This window comes from Budorcas taxicolor, chromosome 7 (genome assembly GCF_023091745.1).
Source record: "Budorcas taxicolor isolate Tak-1 chromosome 7, Takin1.1, whole genome shotgun sequence".
NCBI lineage: Eukaryota > Metazoa > Chordata > Mammalia > Artiodactyla > Bovidae > Budorcas > Budorcas taxicolor.
Window position 1 is genome coordinate 20,714,889 of NC_068916.1, and position 17,076 is coordinate 20,731,964.

The 17,076-nt window shown below is 56.4% G+C and overlaps 1 protein-coding gene across 1 annotated transcript; it reads left to right on the top strand.

The window, feature by feature from the left end:
* Positions 1 to 2,482: 2,482 nt before the first annotated feature.
* Positions 2,483 to 10,745, top strand: TLE5 (TLE family member 5, transcriptional modulator). Its single transcript, XM_052644094.1, has 7 exons — positions 2,483 to 2,613; positions 3,750 to 3,847; positions 6,106 to 6,169; positions 7,537 to 7,581; positions 8,206 to 8,268; positions 9,493 to 9,567; positions 9,651 to 10,745. Exons 1-7 carry the CDS (start codon positions 2,587 to 2,589, stop codon positions 9,870 to 9,872), a joined length of 594 nt encoding a protein of 197 aa, XP_052500054.1. The 5' UTR covers positions 2,483 to 2,586; the 3' UTR covers positions 9,873 to 10,745.
* Positions 10,746 to 17,076: the final 6,331 nt, after the last annotated feature.

Below are 17,076 nucleotides of genomic sequence, written 5' to 3' on the forward strand. Positions count from 1 at the left end.
CAGAGCCATGAAAACTCTGTAGCCCATTCCCATCTAGGATTCCAACACTATTTGTGGGGTACACATATTCCAGGACGAGGACGGTAAAACTCTGTAGCCCATTCCCATCTAGGATTCCAATACAATTTGTGGGGTACACATATTCCAGGACGAGGACGGTTAGGAACAGAAAACTTTCTATAACTTTTTTTTTTTGTCCATGCCACTCGCTTCCCCAACCATGCCACTTGGTTCCTCAACCAAAGCAGTGGAAGCAACGAGTCCTAACCACTGGACTGCCAGGGTTACTAGTCCAGGAACAGTAAACTTACTAAAAATTTGCGACTTTCCTCTTCCAGCAACGGAATTAAGGAAACCCCACATTTTACTAATTCATCTCTGGTACCATTGGATCCTACCTTATTTAATATATTGACATTTTTTCATGGTGAATTTTTTGGCATTAATTTTTATTTAAAAAAATATGGTGTTACGGGCTTTCACTGACGTGGCCCAGGTTCAATCCCTGGTCAGACAACTGAGATCCCACAAGCTCCATGGTATAGCCAGGGAAAAAACAAAAAGAACTAAACTAAAAATGGTTGGTGATGCACAGGGAAGCCTGGCGTGCTGCAGTCCACGGGGTCGCAAAGAGTCGGACATGGCTGAGCGACTGAATTGAATTGAAAACTAAGGAAAGAAATTAAAAATATGATGCTGGGAAAGATTGAAGGCAGGAGAAGGGGACGACAGAGGATGAGATGGTTGGATGGCATCAACGAGTCGATAGACATGAGTTTGAGCAAATTCCGGGAGCTGGTGATGAACAGGAAAGCCTGGTGTGCTGCAGTCCATGGGGTTGCAAAGAATTGGACACAACTGAGCAACCGAACTGAAAAAATATGGTGTTAAAGTGCTCTTTTATCTTCAAGTGCTTTGGGGGCAGAAGAGCCTTCAGTTTTGCTTATTCATCTCCACCTAGTCCCAACCCCTCATCTGCCCAGGAAAGGTGACAAGGGTCCAAACTCCATTTTACAGACAGGAAAACTCAAGGCCCAAAGAGGTCAAACTCATCCAGGAGGTAGGTGCACAGTTGATGATGCTGGTGATGGTGATTATTAAAAGCCTGTGTATTTTAGCACTTGCACTGGGTTCACCGTGCATTATTTCAATAGCTTCTTCCAGGTCTGAGTCAGGCCCAGCCCCTCCTCTGCCCACAGCCCTCCAGGGCTCCCACCACTCTTCAGAGTAAAAGCCCAAGTCTTCAACACCACCCACCAGGCCCTGCAGCATCTGTCCCTCCCTATCACCAGCTACAGAAGCTGCGGGGCTCAATGCAAAACTAAACTGTGAGGACCCTGTTCAAAAATCATTTAGGAATTTCCAGAGATCACAAGGGTGGATCATTAACCAGAGCACAGCCCTTCTGCGAGCTGGGGCCCTATGTGAACGCATGAAGTTGCTGGCCCTGCCTCCCTGCCCTCATTTCCTCCCAAGCACTCCACCCCCCACCCCGTGCCAGGCAGTGCTGCCTCAGTGCCTTTGCGCTGGCTGACTCTGCCTCCTTGACTAAGCCACTACCCCCATAACCTGCCAGCTCTTCTCTCACCTTTGGGTCCTCTTAGAGGCCAAGGAGGCCCTCTGACCGCCCTCTGTTTAAAATCGCACCTTCCGGCCCTCCCTCCTGATTTGTTTTCCCCATAGGTGTTACCACTGTCTGACCTGCTAGGGATGTGGTTCATGGGTTTGTCTCTATGCCTCATGACATCTCCACCAGGGCCACCAGGGCCTGGACTTTGTATCCCCTCCCACCCCACATCCTGGAGCGGAGCGAGGCTTGGCACACAGTAGGCGCTCCATAAATGTGTGTGGAAGCCATGGCTCCCAGGAGCTCGTTGGTTATCACCATCTCCTTTCTACAGAAGAGGAAATCGAGGCTCAGAAAACATCCCGTGAGCCAAGGTTACAGAGCATGTCCATGGCACGCGTCCGGGTCGCGCCATGACTGCGCCGGAGATTTCGATGGGGGCAGCAGGGCCCCCCGGCTCTGACACATGAGGAAACCGAGGCCCAGGCGCGGCTGTGCCGGCCACCAGGCCAGCAGGGGCCGCGGCGCGGCGGGGGCGCGCCAGGCCCAAGGTCACCGCGCCGGCCTGCCCGGGGGAGGCGGATGGGTGGGGATCCGCGGGCCTCCCCGGGCGCGCGCCCCCCCCCTCGGCGGCGCGCACGGGGCCCGGGAAGCAGAAGCGGCGGCGGCGGCGGCAGCAGCAGGTGGAGCCGGAGCCTCCGCGCAGCCGAGGCCGCGGCCACTGCCGGCGTCGCCGCCATTAGACAATAGGAGCGGCGGCCGGGCGTGCGGGGAGGCGGGCGGCGGGGAGGGGCGGGGAGGGGCGCCGGGCGCGCAGGAAGCGGGGCCCGGGGCGCGCCGGGGCCGGGCGCGCGGGGAGGGGGCGCAGGAAGCGGGCGAGGCCGGGCGCGGGAGGCGGCGGCGGCGGCCCCGGGAGCTGCCGATCGGCGCCGGGACAAAGGCGCGGCCGCCGGCGCCCCGAGCAGCCCGAGCCGGGGCGCACAGCCGGGGCGCAGCCCGCGCCCCCCGCCGCGACTGACATGATGTTTCCACAAAGCAGGCATTCGGTAAGCGGGGCCCGCCGGCCCGGCGCCCACCCCATCCGGGCCCGGCAACCCCCAGTTCCTGGCTGGGCCATCCCCCAAGCTCTGGGCCCTGCGTCCCCCCAGGTCCCGGCCCGGCCCCCCCAGTTCCCAGCCGAACCATTCCCTCCCTCAGGTTCGGGCTCTGCACCCCCCCTCAGGTCCAAACTCAGCGCCCCTCTCCAGGTCCAAGCCCTGTGCCCCCAGCTCTAGATCCCAGCCGGGCCGCCCCCACCCCCCAGCTCTCAGCTCGGCATCTCCCCCCCAACTCCTGGGCCCAGTCCCCTCTAGCTCTGGGCCCAGCGCTACTCCCCACCCCCGCCGCCAGCTCCCGGACTCCCTTCCATCCCCCGTAGCTCCCGGCCCCTCTCCCGGCTTCCGGGACCAGAGTACCCCGCTAGGTTCCAAGCCAGGTCCCCTCCAGCTCCCGGCTTAGATCCCCCGACCCCGCGCCAGCCCGGGCCCTGCCCCCAACACCCCCCCCCAAGCCAGGATGGGCCTCGGCGGCCTTGGCCTCAGGCCTAGGGCGCCCCGGAAGCCCCACCAGGCACCTCTAAGGCTGGGGGTGCTTTCGGGGTCCGGGAGTGGGGGGAGACCCAAGGCCCACCCCTCCCGGAAGAGCGCGGCCTGGAGGAAGGGTGCTCAGAATCAGGGGTGCCCCCACTCGGAAATTTCAGGCGGCGAGAGAGGCCCCTCCCCCAAGGGGACTAGGCTAGGAAACCTCATTCTCCCCCAACTTGGGGGGGTCTCTCTAGGACACGTTCTCCCCCCAGAGGCAACTGGGCGCTCAGAGTGCACCCCCTCCCGGCGCTTTGGAGGCGCGGTAGAGGGCGCACCCTGCCCCCCACCAAGGGCGGGCCTTCAGACGCACCCCCACAGCCTGGGGGTGGCGGAGGACGAGAGGGCGCACCCACCCCCCTCGACTCGCTGGGAGAGGCGGGGGCAGGAAGCGAGGGCGGGGGCCGCGCCAGGAGCTGTAAACACGGGCCCGGGAAGTGGGGCAGGGGTGGTGGGGGGGCGCTGCAGCTGCGCCTGCCGCCGCCTTGGGGCCTCTGTGGCGGGGGAGAGGTGGATGTCTGCCCTGTGGGGTCCTGACCCGGGCCGCCGCCCCCTCCCCACAGGGCTCGTCGCACCTCCCCCAGCAACTCAAATTCACTACTTCGGACTCCTGCGATCGCATCAAAGATGAGTTTCAACTGCTGCAGGCTCAGTACCACAGGTGAGCTGGGGGCTGGTGGTCCCGACTCGGGAGAAGGTGGAGCCCCTTGCTCCAGACTGAGGCCTGGATCGGAGATTGTGGCCTCTGCTTTATATACAGACTCCAAAAAATAGAGGCCTTGAAGGTCTTAGGTGGCAGGCGCTGTCTTTACCACTTCAGGGATATGATATTCATTTAGTCTTTAAAACAGTCCCATTTTTGTAGATGAGAAATCTGAGGCATCAAAAATCAATAATTTGCCCAGACTCAGTTGTCTGGTTTTAGAGCCCCTCTCCCCACCCCCACACCAATGGATAAAAGACCCCCAGCATCTAGAATTGGTGATTGATTCTCCACCTCCCCAAAGCCCTCCCCACCCCCCACCCCGCCCCAAATCTGTAGCCTGGTTTTGGAGAAAGGGTTCCTGCCACCCAGCAGGAAGGTGATTCTCCCTCCAGAATTGAATCTGACATTGCTAAAGGGTTTTGCCATGTGCCTGATCTAAAGAGAAAGGAACTATTTATTTTTCATTTTACATTTGGAAAAACTTAAGCCCAGAGATTTTCTGAGGTTGCACAGCAAGAAAGTACCAAGATTTATATCCCATCTCTGGACTGAAGGAAGCAGATCCTCAAGGCTGTGCTAGAGTGGTCTTTGCCTGGGAATCAGATGGGGGAGTCTATATACCAGCGGGGTTTGGGGCCTCCCTGGATCTATTTACCCACACAGAAGTATTTTTTGAAGGATCCTGGGATTTCTGCAAGAAGAAATTGGAAAGAGTGATATATTTGTTCTTTAGAGGGTACTGCCCATTCTCCCCATTTGCTGAAGAGTGAACATACTTCCTTTTGTTTCGTCTTCCCTGCTGTCCTATCATTGTGCCCATTTCAAAGATCAGGAATCGGAGGTGTAGTTGATTGAAAGTTCTGATCCTGTGATATGGAGGGTTTAGGGGCTTTGCCCAACAGATCTGGCCTTTCTCAGCCTCTCCAGGGGGTCCCCTCTCCCTGCCTGGCCCATGCACACATCACAGTGACCACTGGAGCCGATCCAGTTCTAGAGATGTTGCCAGAGCGCTGTGTGACCTCAGATAGGTCACACCCCATCTCTGAACTTCCCAGTCTGTTCGCTGGGCTTAGGCTTCCTGGTGTACACTGAGGGCTTCCACTGTGTTGGGGCTGTCACAGTATCTACCAGTCCCTCAGGAAAGGCCAGAAATGCCAAATTTGGAATGAAATTGCCTGAGTTTATTTTTAACAGTGGTCACACATGGACATTTTTAAAGAGAATTAGACTAAGTGTGGCTCACCTGTGAACCCAGATATACAAGTCATGGTCAGTCTGGTGGAACGAAACTCTTAAGTCCCCTGGGGTGACCACAAGATGAATGAAATATTTATTGGGTACTTACTGTATGCCAACATGAAGAACATTTCTGGTCTTAATTCTTCTTGTCCTCACCACCCCACCCCGGAGGCTGGAGCTCAGCAGACTCAGCGACCAAGGCCCGGAGAGGTAGAGGCGTTTGCCCAGAGTCACACAGCATCAGAGTGGCGGGACTGAACTTTGGACCCAGTCTATCTAGTTGAGTTTGTGGCCTCAGCTCTCTACCTGTCACCCTGACACCCCCTTGGGGGCCTTTGAGAAATATCCAAAGCTCATCCTTGCTGGGGCAACCCAAGAGAGGAGGGGGATCACCAACTCTATTACCCAGTGATAGAAATTTATACCCCTCCCCCAACCAGGGAAATCAGAGGTCACAAGAGGGGCTGGGGGCCTTTGAAGATTCCTTACTGAATTCAGTCCAGAGCCCTGCCAGTGGGCTCCGGGCCCTTGTAACCTCACAGCAATGTCTGTCTATTCCTTTGCTGGAGAGTTTTGCCCAGTGGGTGAGAGTATGGCCTTTGAAGCCAGCTTCCTGGCTGTGTGACCTTGAGCCTGTTCACTCAACCTCTCTGAGCATCCATTGCATCATCTTTATGAAGGAGACTGACGTTAACAGCCCTGACCTCGTTGGATTTCACGATAGGAAAAAGTTTCTTTGAATCCCTGTCTGACCTACAGTCAGGGTATTTGCTCTGACTTCTGTTTTTATTATTTTCATTGCTTTCTCCACCCCCACATCTTCAAGGTGGGTTTCATCATCCCCAGTTTCCAGCTAAAGCACCTGTGGGTCCCCTTCCCCCCTCTTCTCTCTGACCCCCACGAAAGTTTGGGGCTCCCTTGCACAATGAGGGGGACATCATCCCAGCCCCAGCCCTCCCCCTCTTCTTCTTCAGTCTGAAACTCGAATGTGACAAGCTGGCCAGCGAGAAGTCAGAAATGCAGCGTCATTACGTGATGGTAAGCGAGCCCGGGGGTCTGGTGGGCAGGGCCAGAGGACCCCAGGTCCCCCTCCAGCACTGGCAGCTGCTGTCTGAACCCTGGCCATCTCCTCTGGGATGTGCGAGAAGTCAGGGTCTGCTCTCCACTCAGCCAGCCCCTGGCCGGGCTGAGTTAATCTTGTTGGCCTGGCTGCCGGCCCGGGCAGTGGCCGAGGTGCCAAGCCACCGGGTTGCGGCCTGGGCCTGCCAGGTCCCTGGCTGTCCTTGGCAGCGGAGGAGCCAGTGGCTGTGAAAGCCAGGAACTGGGGTTGGGGGGGGTTGTTGATCCCTCCCCTCCCCACCCCCACTGTCTGAGCATCCCAGGCTTAACCCCTCCTAGTCCAAGCTTCGGAGGAGGACTCCTGGAGGGCCCCCTTCCCCAGGCAGGAGGCTGACACTCTTTTGAGGTGGGTGGGTGGGAGGGAGGGAGGGGGTGGCACTTCCTTCTTGGGCCTGACATTGGAGACCCTGCCCCTGCACACTGCTGGAATCACTTGCTTCGCTTCATATGCACCAGGTGGTGATTTCTGCATCAAAACCCCTGCCTAAGTCCAGCCGAGAGCCCACTTCCCCCAGGCCATGGGGGAGGCAGAGCTGGACAAGGAACCTCTGGATTCAGAGGGATGGGGCTGGAGGACTCCAGAAGGGTATGCTCCTGTTTGGAGAAAGATTGCATGGAGAAGGAGGCACTGCAGCTGGGGTCCTGATGAATGCATAGGAGCCAGCTGGGCAGAGAAGGGGAGACCACACAAACCTGGCTTTCTCCCCCTATCTTCCCTGGGGGGTGATGGGGAGTCATAGGAAGGTTTAGAGCAGGGGAGGTGCAGGGTCAGATGTGGGGCATGAGGAGGGGGGGCGCTGGCCCCAAAGGCAGACCCAACAGGGTTTGTTTATCCTCGATTATTTATACCCAGGAAGACAAACTTCCCTGGAGTCCGGGGCCACCCGCAGACAAGACACATAAAGATAAAAGATTAGGAGCCTTGGAATGTGTGTGTGCCTGTGTGTGCCTGTGTGTGTGTGTGTGTGTGCGTGTGCCTGTGTGTGTGTGTGTGTGTGTGTGTGTGTGTGTGTGTGTGTGTGTGTGTAGGGGTTGAGGTCATTATTCCAGAAATGGGGCACTCAGGGTCCCACTGGCGTCCCTAGCATCCTCACCAGGCACCTGGGCCCCAGCTCCAGGTGTGGGTGTCTCCCCGCTTCCGACTCCATCTCTCTTGCCTGCCCTCCCCTCCTCCTACCTCTCTCTTTCTCCCCCTCTTTGTCTCTCTCTGTCACTTCCCCTGTGTCTTTGGTCTCTGGAGCCCCACATCCTTCACCAGCCCCCATTTCTGTCTCCCCCCTACACAGTACTACGAGATGTCCTATGGCTTGAACATCGAGATGCACAAGCAGGTATGCCCCCTTCCCCCCTCCTCCCCCCCCCCCCGCCCCGCCCAGGCAGGTAGGAACCCGCCACCCCTTGGCTGAGAACCAAGACTGCCTTGGTATCCTGTTACCTCCGGAGCCCCCCCACTTCTGTTCTTTCTCAGGCCTCCCTGGGAGGTTGTTCTCCCTGAGGGGGAGGGCTGAGGCTTTCCCAGGACCTGCCACCCCCACTCCATTGTCTGTCTTTTGTGACAGCCCTGGGGGAGGGGGGTGATGTGACCTGCCAACCCACCCTCCAAACCCTATCTCAGGTGTGTTAGAGAATTCTGATGCCAGCTGCCCCGACCTCTTCCTCCCTCCCTCCCACGGAATGCTCACTACCTGTGAGGCATCGGGCATCTTTCCAGGGCCACCCAGACCCCAAGCCACTGGGCCTGGATTTAGCTCTGTCCTGGGCTCTTAGCTACCCTCAGAGACTCAGCCCCCGGGGCCACTTTTGCTGCTGATCGGGTGCCCATGGGCCTGATGAGTTGATATGATCCTGGGATGAGCCGGCCTCTTGGATTAGACAGAACCACTGGGCTTTCCAGGGCTGGTCTGCACCTGCCCTGGCTGGCTGCTGCCCAGGGCTGAAGTGTCTGTCTGTTCCAGGCTGAAATCGTCAAGAGGCTAAATGGGATATGTGCCCAGGTCCTGCCCTACCTGTCCCAAGAGGTGAGCAGAGCCCCCGGGGGTCTGCTGGGAGGAGATAGACCCTGAACTTCCCTCAGCCCCACCCCTCTGTAGCCATCTGTGTGCCCAGGGCACACGCCTGCCTTCTCTGGACCTCCCAGCCATCAGCCAGTCTGTGCAGGAGAAACCCCAGGGGTGAAGGGAAGGACCTCACCCTGCTGTGGAATTCCCAGCCTGCGTGAGTCATTGCACCGTAAAAATGTCAGCTACATTGCCGAACACTGCACCAAGAATTTTGTTTCTGCCTTTCACCTTCCTGAGATTCATCTGCCTGGTCCTGCTGGCCGCTGGGTGTACAGGAAGGCACTCCGCACACAGAGGCAGACATACAGACAGACACAGATGCAACAGACAAATGCATAGATGCAAAACATAGACACACAGCACATGGACACACAAAGGGTCTATGCACCCAAGTCTTCCTCTTCTGTTTCCTGGGATTCTCGGTGTGAAGCCCACTGTATGCGCACACACACGTCTGGGTCACGTAAGACCCCTCTGCTCTCTGCCAGATTTACCGCTGATAATTCATCATTTTCTTTTTAAACTCTGCTGGTACCTTAGGGTCCCACAGGGGATGATGCCCAGGGACAATTCCAGGAGGACACCATGGAAGCTCCAGAGAAGGAGATTCTTAGGGCCCTGAAAATCTAGCTTTATGGTTTCCTTTCATAGCAGGGGCTCCCTGGTAGCCAAGGCACAAAAGGAGCTTGGCAGATTTTAGCATCTGATAGCCAAAGAGACAAATTTTCAGGGAAAGCTGGGGATTGCCTCGAACCTCGACTCATACCCCAGCTGTGCCAGAATTCACTGGGCCTTCACGGCTGTGGAGGAAGAGGAGCTTGGGTTAGCAGACCTCAGATCTCTTCCATTAGCAGTCCTGGTCTGAGCTCTTAACAAGCTTTGACTTCTTTGCATGTGGCATTGGTCATAGTCCACGGTTTCCTAAGATTCTGGTACCAAGCCCTTTGGGCCTTCTGTGCATCTCTATGTATCCCATTTTCCAGATGAAGAGACTGAGGCTTTGTGAAAGGAATCACCTGGAGAGAGGGGAGTTTCCTGAGGGGAGAGATGGGAAATCATGGAGAGGGAGGGCTCTAACAGTGCAGATGGGAGTGGGACTTCTTCTGGGCTCTGTGCCACAAATCCCAACAAGATGGGGTGAGTCATCTGTCACCTCTCCATCCCCCACCCCCCACTTTCCAGCACCAGCAGCAGGTCTTGGGAGCCATCGAGAGGGCTAAGCAGGTCACTGCTCCTGAGCTGAACTCCATCATCCGAGTACGTCTGGGGTCTTGTGGGGGGATGGGGGGGGGGACAGGTGGGCTCAAGGGGGCTAATGCTCCCCTGTTTGTGTACTGCAGCAGCAGCTCCAAGCCCACCAGCTGTCTCAGCTGCAGGCTCTGGCCCTGCCCCTGACCCCCCTGCCTGTGGGGCTGCAGCCCCCTTCTCTGCCGGCGGTCAGCGCGGGCACCGGCCTCCTCTCGCTGTCAGCGCTGGGCTCCCAGGCCCACCTCTCCAAGGAAGACAAAAACGGGCATGACGGTGACACCCACCAGGAGGACGACGGCGAGAAGTCGGATTAGTGGGCGGCTGGGATGGGGAGGGTGGGGGGTGGGACAGAGGGGAGACAAACACTGAGAGAGAGGAAGGTTCAGCACGCGAGACACAGTGATAGCTTGGGATTGGCCAAACTCTGGTAGTATTTATGGTAGCTGCCTGCTGGGGCTGTTGCCCTGCTTCTGTGCCCTACCCTGGCTTGGCTCCTACCCCCAATTCCTGGCCTCCCTCCTCCTCCCCTGTAGACGGAATGGGTCAGTACCCACTCATACCACAGATGAGGCAAGCTGAGGCCTGGAGACACAGGGGAGGCCAGGTCCTAAGGGAGCAAAACCTCAAGAGGTCCAACACCCCCTGCATTTCCCTGATTCACACACATGTAACTGACAGTCTGCCCGCCAGGAGGGGGCCCCCACCCCAGCCTCCCATTCTGGCACTGCATGCAAACACAATGCTAGCTGCCCCTCCCCACCCTGGGCACCCCGCATCTCCCCCTCCCACCCACTCACCCTCCATGAGTTCCTGATGCCCGCACCCACAAAAGAAGGAGGGGCCACCGACAGCGAGCTTAGCCCCAGGGCAACAGTGGGGCCAGCAACTCAGAATTCCCTTTCTCCCCTTCCCGAATAAAGATGAGGGTACTCAAGTTGTCTTGGTTTTTATTCCCCCCCCTTTTCCAGTATACTAGCTTGTCTTTTAAGAAAAGGGATATTAAAAAAAGGAAAAAGACAAAAATGTAAAAAAAAAAAAAAGCAACACCCACACCTGTGTCTGTATATAGCCTTTTAGACTGTCAGCTTTTGTTGTGTTCAGTCGTTCGATCTCTACGGAGAGAAGTGAAAATGCTGTATCGAGGGTGGGCTTAGCTGTGCCTTTCAAATAAAGACGTGAGAAGGTTGGTTGCTGTTTCTGCCTCTGTGTTGCGGGCTGCCCCGCGGTGACTCCCTTCCCAGGGGAGGAGGGGGGCCTCCTTCAAGCCTCAGTCCCCTCCTCTGTTATGGGACTGGATATGAACAGTCCTAACTGAGTCCAGCTTGTAGATATAATTTAGCTCCTGAATGCAGTCCCTAGCCCAGAGATGGTCAGATGGAGGCTCGAGGTCACACAGTAAAGCCTAGGTGTTTTGAGGTCTGGTCAGCTGTTTTGACAAGTAGGCAAAAGGACTCAGAAAAGCTAAGGGGTCACTGAGCATAAGTGGTGGGACTGGTTTCTGAGCCTCAGGCCAGATGGTTCCTAAGTGAAATTCTTTACCCTTAAGAGACACGTTAAGACCATGAGCAGTCACTGTGCGCGCATTACAGATGGCTTCTTCCAGATCAGAGAACTGATTCCTGGCTGGACCTCAACTCTCCAAGGACCACTTGGAGCCTGCCTTCATGCCCCTGCATCCAAGCTGGACCACCTGGGGAGGGGGAGCCAGGAGGAAAGGTGGTTCCCTGGGGCGCCTGGCACTTCAGTCAAGAGAACATCAGTCTCTCCACCCAGGATATGGGGCTGAGGGCAGGGAGCAGGTTGGAGAGTGGGAGCCGTCATTTTGACTTTGCAGTATCTTCCATCTTGCAAGATCTTTGCCAGGGCTTCTTGGCATAGAACTCTCAAGGGACTAGGAGCATGAGGAGACCAGGGAATTCTCAACTATCTGCCTGATCCAATGGCTTTCCAGGTGGCCAAGGGCACAGGGAATGAGGCAAGGGGTAGTGATGGACAGCCAACTTCAGAGAAAATGTCTTCTGTCCCTCAAGAGAGAAAGAAGGTGTAGAGGGGACAGGGGGACCCTCCTTCTGCACCCCACTGCCTCCCCTACTACAGAGAAATCACGTGCAAAAATCAATGTAATGAGACCACTCCCTGGTTAACATGTATCCTCATATGTTAATGCAGGTACTTCCCCAGTGATCCAGTGGTTAAGACTCTGTGTTCCCAATGCAGGGGGCCAGGGTTCAATCCTTGGTCGGGAAACTAGATCCCACATGCTGCAACAACAACAGCGAAAAACCCCAAAACTCATCTCTGTGACTTGGGGAGTATAAACTGTTAACATCTGCCTCCAAAAGACTGCTTGGCACCCAGCAATGCCCCTGGACTTCAATGTTAGATCCATGCAACAGGCATGCCACCAGTGTGTTCAGAGCAGCTGTAACAAGTCATTATTGCCCCAAACTGGAAACTACCAGCTGTCCATCAAAGGGCAGAAGGGTAATTTGTGACACCAGCTGCCTATGGAATTCTATGCAGTCAGAAAAAGAACCAGAAACCACCTCACTCAACACCTGCAGCACACACACAGAACACTGAAGGAGCCAAGTACAAAAGAGAAGATGCTGTGTGATTCCATTTATATAGAGAACAACAGGCCCAAGTGACCTATATAGTTTCACATGTCATGGGGTTACCCAAGCAGACTTCTACCCATGATGGAAGCTTGGGGGCTGATTACATGAGTGTATTCATTTTGTGATAAGTGATCAAATGATAATCTGGGCACTCTTCTGTGTGTTCTACTTCACAATTTTTATCTTTTTGCCATGTGGCAGGCAGGATCTAGTTCCCAGGCAGGAGGATCAAACCCCTGCATTAGGAGTATGGAGTCTTAACCACTGGACTGCCAGGTAAATCCCGGCAGGGGGGGTATCTTTTTTTTTTTTTTCTCAAAATTTTAAAAAATGTTTTAAAGAATAGATTATCTTTGGCCTCTGTGGCCCTAGCAGAGACATTACTTTGCCGACTAAGGTCCGTCTAGTCAAGGCTATGTATGGTTTTTCCTGTGGTCATGTATGGTTGTGAGAGTTGGACTGTGAAGAAGGCTGAGTGCCGAAGAATTGGTGCTTTTGAACTGTGGTGTTGGAGAACACTCTTGAGAGTCCCTTGGACTGCAAGGAGATCCAACCAGTCCATTCTGAAGGAGATCAGCCCTGGGATTTCTTTGGAAGGAATGATGCTAAAGCTGAAACTCCAGTACTTTGGCCACCTCATGCGAAGAGTTGACTCATTGGAAAAGACTCTGATGCTAGGAGGGATTGGGGGCAGGAGGAGAAGGGGACAACCGAGGATGAGATGGCTGGATGGCATCACGGACTCGATTGACGTGAGTCTGAGTGAACTCCGGGAGATGGTGATGGACAGGGAGGCCTGGCGTGCTGCGATTCATGGGGTCGCAAAGAATCGGACACGACTGAGCGACTGAACTGAACTCTGTGGCCCTAGGAATAAATTCTAGGACCAGGACACCCTGAGGATCTGCTACCCACCATTCTAATTATTCCTCCTCAGCAGGCTGGAGCCAGGTTGAAACATTTTGCCTTTCCTTGAATAGAGACCATGGCACATGCTGTTCTGGAACAGTGACTTCCCCCCCCCTCCCCTGGGTTCTAATCCCCCCAAATCCCGAGAAATCATTTTTCTGACCTTTCTTCACAAAGCAAATTTCCCTGGTACTATGAAAATTTCAACTGGGATGGGAACAACAGCTATTACTAATACATCCCATGATGGTTCTGGACACAGAGTCTCCAGCCTGGGCTTAAATCCTTACTCTTCCTCTCACAGCAAGGTGATTCGAGCAAGCAAGCAGCTTCACACTGCTCTGGGTCTTGGTTTTCCCTATCTGTGAAATGGGTATAATCACACCGTTGTCATGAAGATCCTATCATGGACCCCGGCATTCATTCATTCTTCCTTTAAAAAACAAAAACATACTGAGCTCCTACTCTGAGCCCTGGGGACAGCAGGGGACAGCAGGGAAGGAAAAGGAAAGACTTAAGTCCCCACCCTTGTGGCCAGATAGACACATGCGTTGGGAAAATACAAAATGAGTCAGTGGGTGTATGGCTAGAAACCGAGGCAGAAAGGAAAGTGAAGTCACTTGTCTGATCTGTTTCTGGGAAATTGTTCCGAGGATTAGCAGAAAGCCTGCAAGGGCTCAAGAGAAGTCAGCTGATATTATTAGTACTATTACTGATGTAGCTGGCAGATGAAGGGCGTGGCCGGGGGCGGGGGGGGGGGGTGCTCTGCTCCAAAGAAAAAGGGGCCTTGCCCAGTCACGGACACCACAGCTGTGACCTGGGGTGTCCCTCTGGGCCTCGAAGCTCCCCCATCCCGCCCGTAGGGCTGGGAACGGTAAAGCGAGGGCCCTGGAGTCTGCTGTGGGGCGCGTGACCAGAGGGTCTTGGGGCGGGAGAGTGGGAGCAATCGCAGCCGGGAAGCCGGGGCAGGCGGAGGTGCGGTCTCCAAGGCTCCCTCCCCGCCGCGGCCTCCCGCGCTTAACGACCGCGCCGCCGGCGACCTCGGCTAATTGATCTGCTAATGGGCCCCGCGCCGCGGCCGCGCCTAATGAGGCGGGAGGAAGAGGAGGAGGGGGCGGTGGGGAGGGTGGAGGGGAGGAGGGGGAGAGGAGGGAGGAAGGAAGGGGGAGAGGAGGAGGGAGGAAGGAAGGGGGAGAGGAGGAGGGGGAGAGGGAGGATGAAGAAAAGGGGGGTAAGGGGAGAGAAGGGAGAGGCAGGAGGAAGGAGGGGGGTTAGGGAAAGGAGGGAGAAAGATAGAAGGGGGGATGTGGGGGAGGGGAGGAAGGCGGGGAGCGAAGGAGCAAAAAAGGGGGAGGGAGGCAAGGGGGAGGGGCAGAGAGACCCCAGAGGGGGCTGCAGGGGCACAGGTCCTGGTGAACCCAACTGTTCTGACTACCCCACCCCCGTCCCAGACCCTAGGGCCTTCTGGGAGTCCCTCTTCTACCCTCTCCCCCTTTTTAAGGGTCTTTACAGCAGCGAGGATCCCTGTGCTTCAGGGTATGCAGGTCCCTGACTCTCTCTAAGCCAAGATGTTCCTGTGCATACAATCATGTCCTCCCACAGGCCCCAGTGGCAAGAGTGTGACCCAGCACCCTCCTGCACCCCAGTCCTCCAGAGCCAGGCTCACCTCCTCCTCCTGATTTGGCCTCCCAGGCTGAGGAAGGGTCAAGGGCTAACAGATTTTCCAGCCAGCCGGGAAAAAAAGCATCCTGTAAATGAGGATGTGACATTAAACATTCACATTCCAGGCTGGCCAGGTACATCTGCTGCCTGAAATATTTATGTAGCCTTCCTCCTTCCAGAGTCTGGGAGTTTGCACCTTGAACTGAGATTAGACTTGGAGGAGAAACAAAAAGCACCTGCAGTGATGTGGAATCAGGGACCTTGGCATGACCACCCCACACGCTCACCCCATTGTACAGACAGGAAAACTGAGGCCTGAGGAAGGGCAAAAAGTGAAAGTGAAGTCGCTCAGTCATGTCTGACTCTTTGTGACCCCATGGACCCGTAGTCTATCAGGCTCCTCTGTCCATGGGATTTTCCAGGCAAGAGTGCTGGAGTGGATTGCCATTTCCTTCTCCAGGGGATCTTCCTGAGCCAGGAAACGAACCTGGGTCTCCTGCATTGCAGGCAGACGCTTTACCGTCTGAGCCACCAGAGAAGCCCCAAGGAAGGGCAAGAAGTTGTCAAAAGTCACAAGACGAGACAGGGCCACAGCCAGTCTCCTGCCCTTTGCTGGCTGGTTTGCAGAGCTCTCGGCCCCACTAGGCAGGACCAGAAATAATCAGGAAAGCAATGCAGATCATAAGGATAACAGAAATCATAGATGGGTGCCATCCACTGAACATCTATTATGCTCTGACCTTGGCTCAGGGCTTCAGCTGCAGTTCTCAAACAATTCTTGAACATGCCTGGTGAAGGAAGGACCATTTTACAGATTAAAGAAACTGAGGCCGGAGGCGTCAAGTGACGCCCCTACTGAGGCGTCAAGTAGGGGCACACAGCAGAGAACCTGGATACTGAAAGACACACATCTTAGCCTGGACCCAGCGCAGGTGGGCAGAGCTCTGCCCCTTCCCCTTGCTCGGGGCCTTCATTCTAATCGGCATCCTTTTCCAGTCTGAGGGTGACTGAGCATGGTGCCACCTCTGGGCAACCCTTTGCATGGTGGGACACACTGTCCCCACAGCCACTGCACTCTGGCCATCACCACCACCCCCTCTCTCCTGCTCACTGGCTTTATCTTTACAGCATTGATCGCTGTGAACAACTTAGGTCAACAAATATTCACTGTCCTCTGCCTTTCCCCACACCCACACCGGAGATGAGTTCAACAACAGGGACTGGGTCTGTTTGGGTCACTCCTGAATCCCTAGGGCTTGGACTCCTGCCTGGCACACAGCAGGTGTTCAGGGAAGATGTAGGAAGAAAGTGAGAAGATGGCAAAGGAGCCAGCGAGATGGGTGGGCCTAGGCCACTGGGAGCTATGGAAGGTGCCGGAGCAGAGGAGGGGTGCAGCCACACTCACGATGAGTAGGATCTTCTGGGGTCGCAGAGGGGCCGGTCTGGAGGGGAGACGGAGGCAGGACCCCAGAACTAGGTCTGCATGGAATTTAGGTATTTTCTGACTTTAGGGGCTGCAGGAGGGAGCTGCCTGTACCCCAAGGCCCTGCCAAACGCCCAAGCACTCTGCTCTGCATAGCTCTCGCCGGGTCTGCCCTTCTCCGACTATCTCTGCACCTCCTCTGCCTCCGGGTACCTCCGGGTCTCGGTCTCTCTCTTCCTCGGTCCTTCAAGGTCTTTCTAGACCTCTCTCTCCTCCCCCTCGAACACTCCCTTCTACTATGCTCCCTCCCCGCCATCCCCGCCTCTCAGTCGACCTCGCTGGTCCTCCCCGCCTCCAGCTCCCCCTACAAACCTCTCCCACCCACCCAGGGCCCCAGGGCCCGGTTGCTGGGCGCCTGCCAAGCCAGGAAGCCCGCCTCTCCCCGCCCTTGACCCCCCGCCTCTTCGCGTCCTCCTCCCCCTCCGCCCCTTCGCCCTTTCCTCCTCCGCCCCCTTCACCCTCTCCTCTTCCCCCGCCCCTCCTCCCCCTTTGTCCCCTCCGTTTCCTCCTCGCCCTCCCCTCTGGGCCTCCCGCCTCCCTGGCGGGGGAGGGGCGGTACCCTCGCTCCGCGTCCCCTTTTGGACCTGAGCTGGCCACTTGGGTGACGCGTCGGTCCGGCCTGCGGGGTTACCCGTGGTTCCTCGGCGGGGGGACGAGGGGGCGGCCACCCAGCACGCAGGAGGGGTGGCCCCGGGGGCCCAGGACCACAGCCACCGAGCGCTCACCCCGAGCGCCGCCTACTGTGTGACCTTAGACAGGTCCCTCGGCGTCTCTGGGCCTGGTCGCCTCCATCTCCCCACCCCCAACTCCCAAGCGAGACCCACCAGCCACCGGCAACCGGAA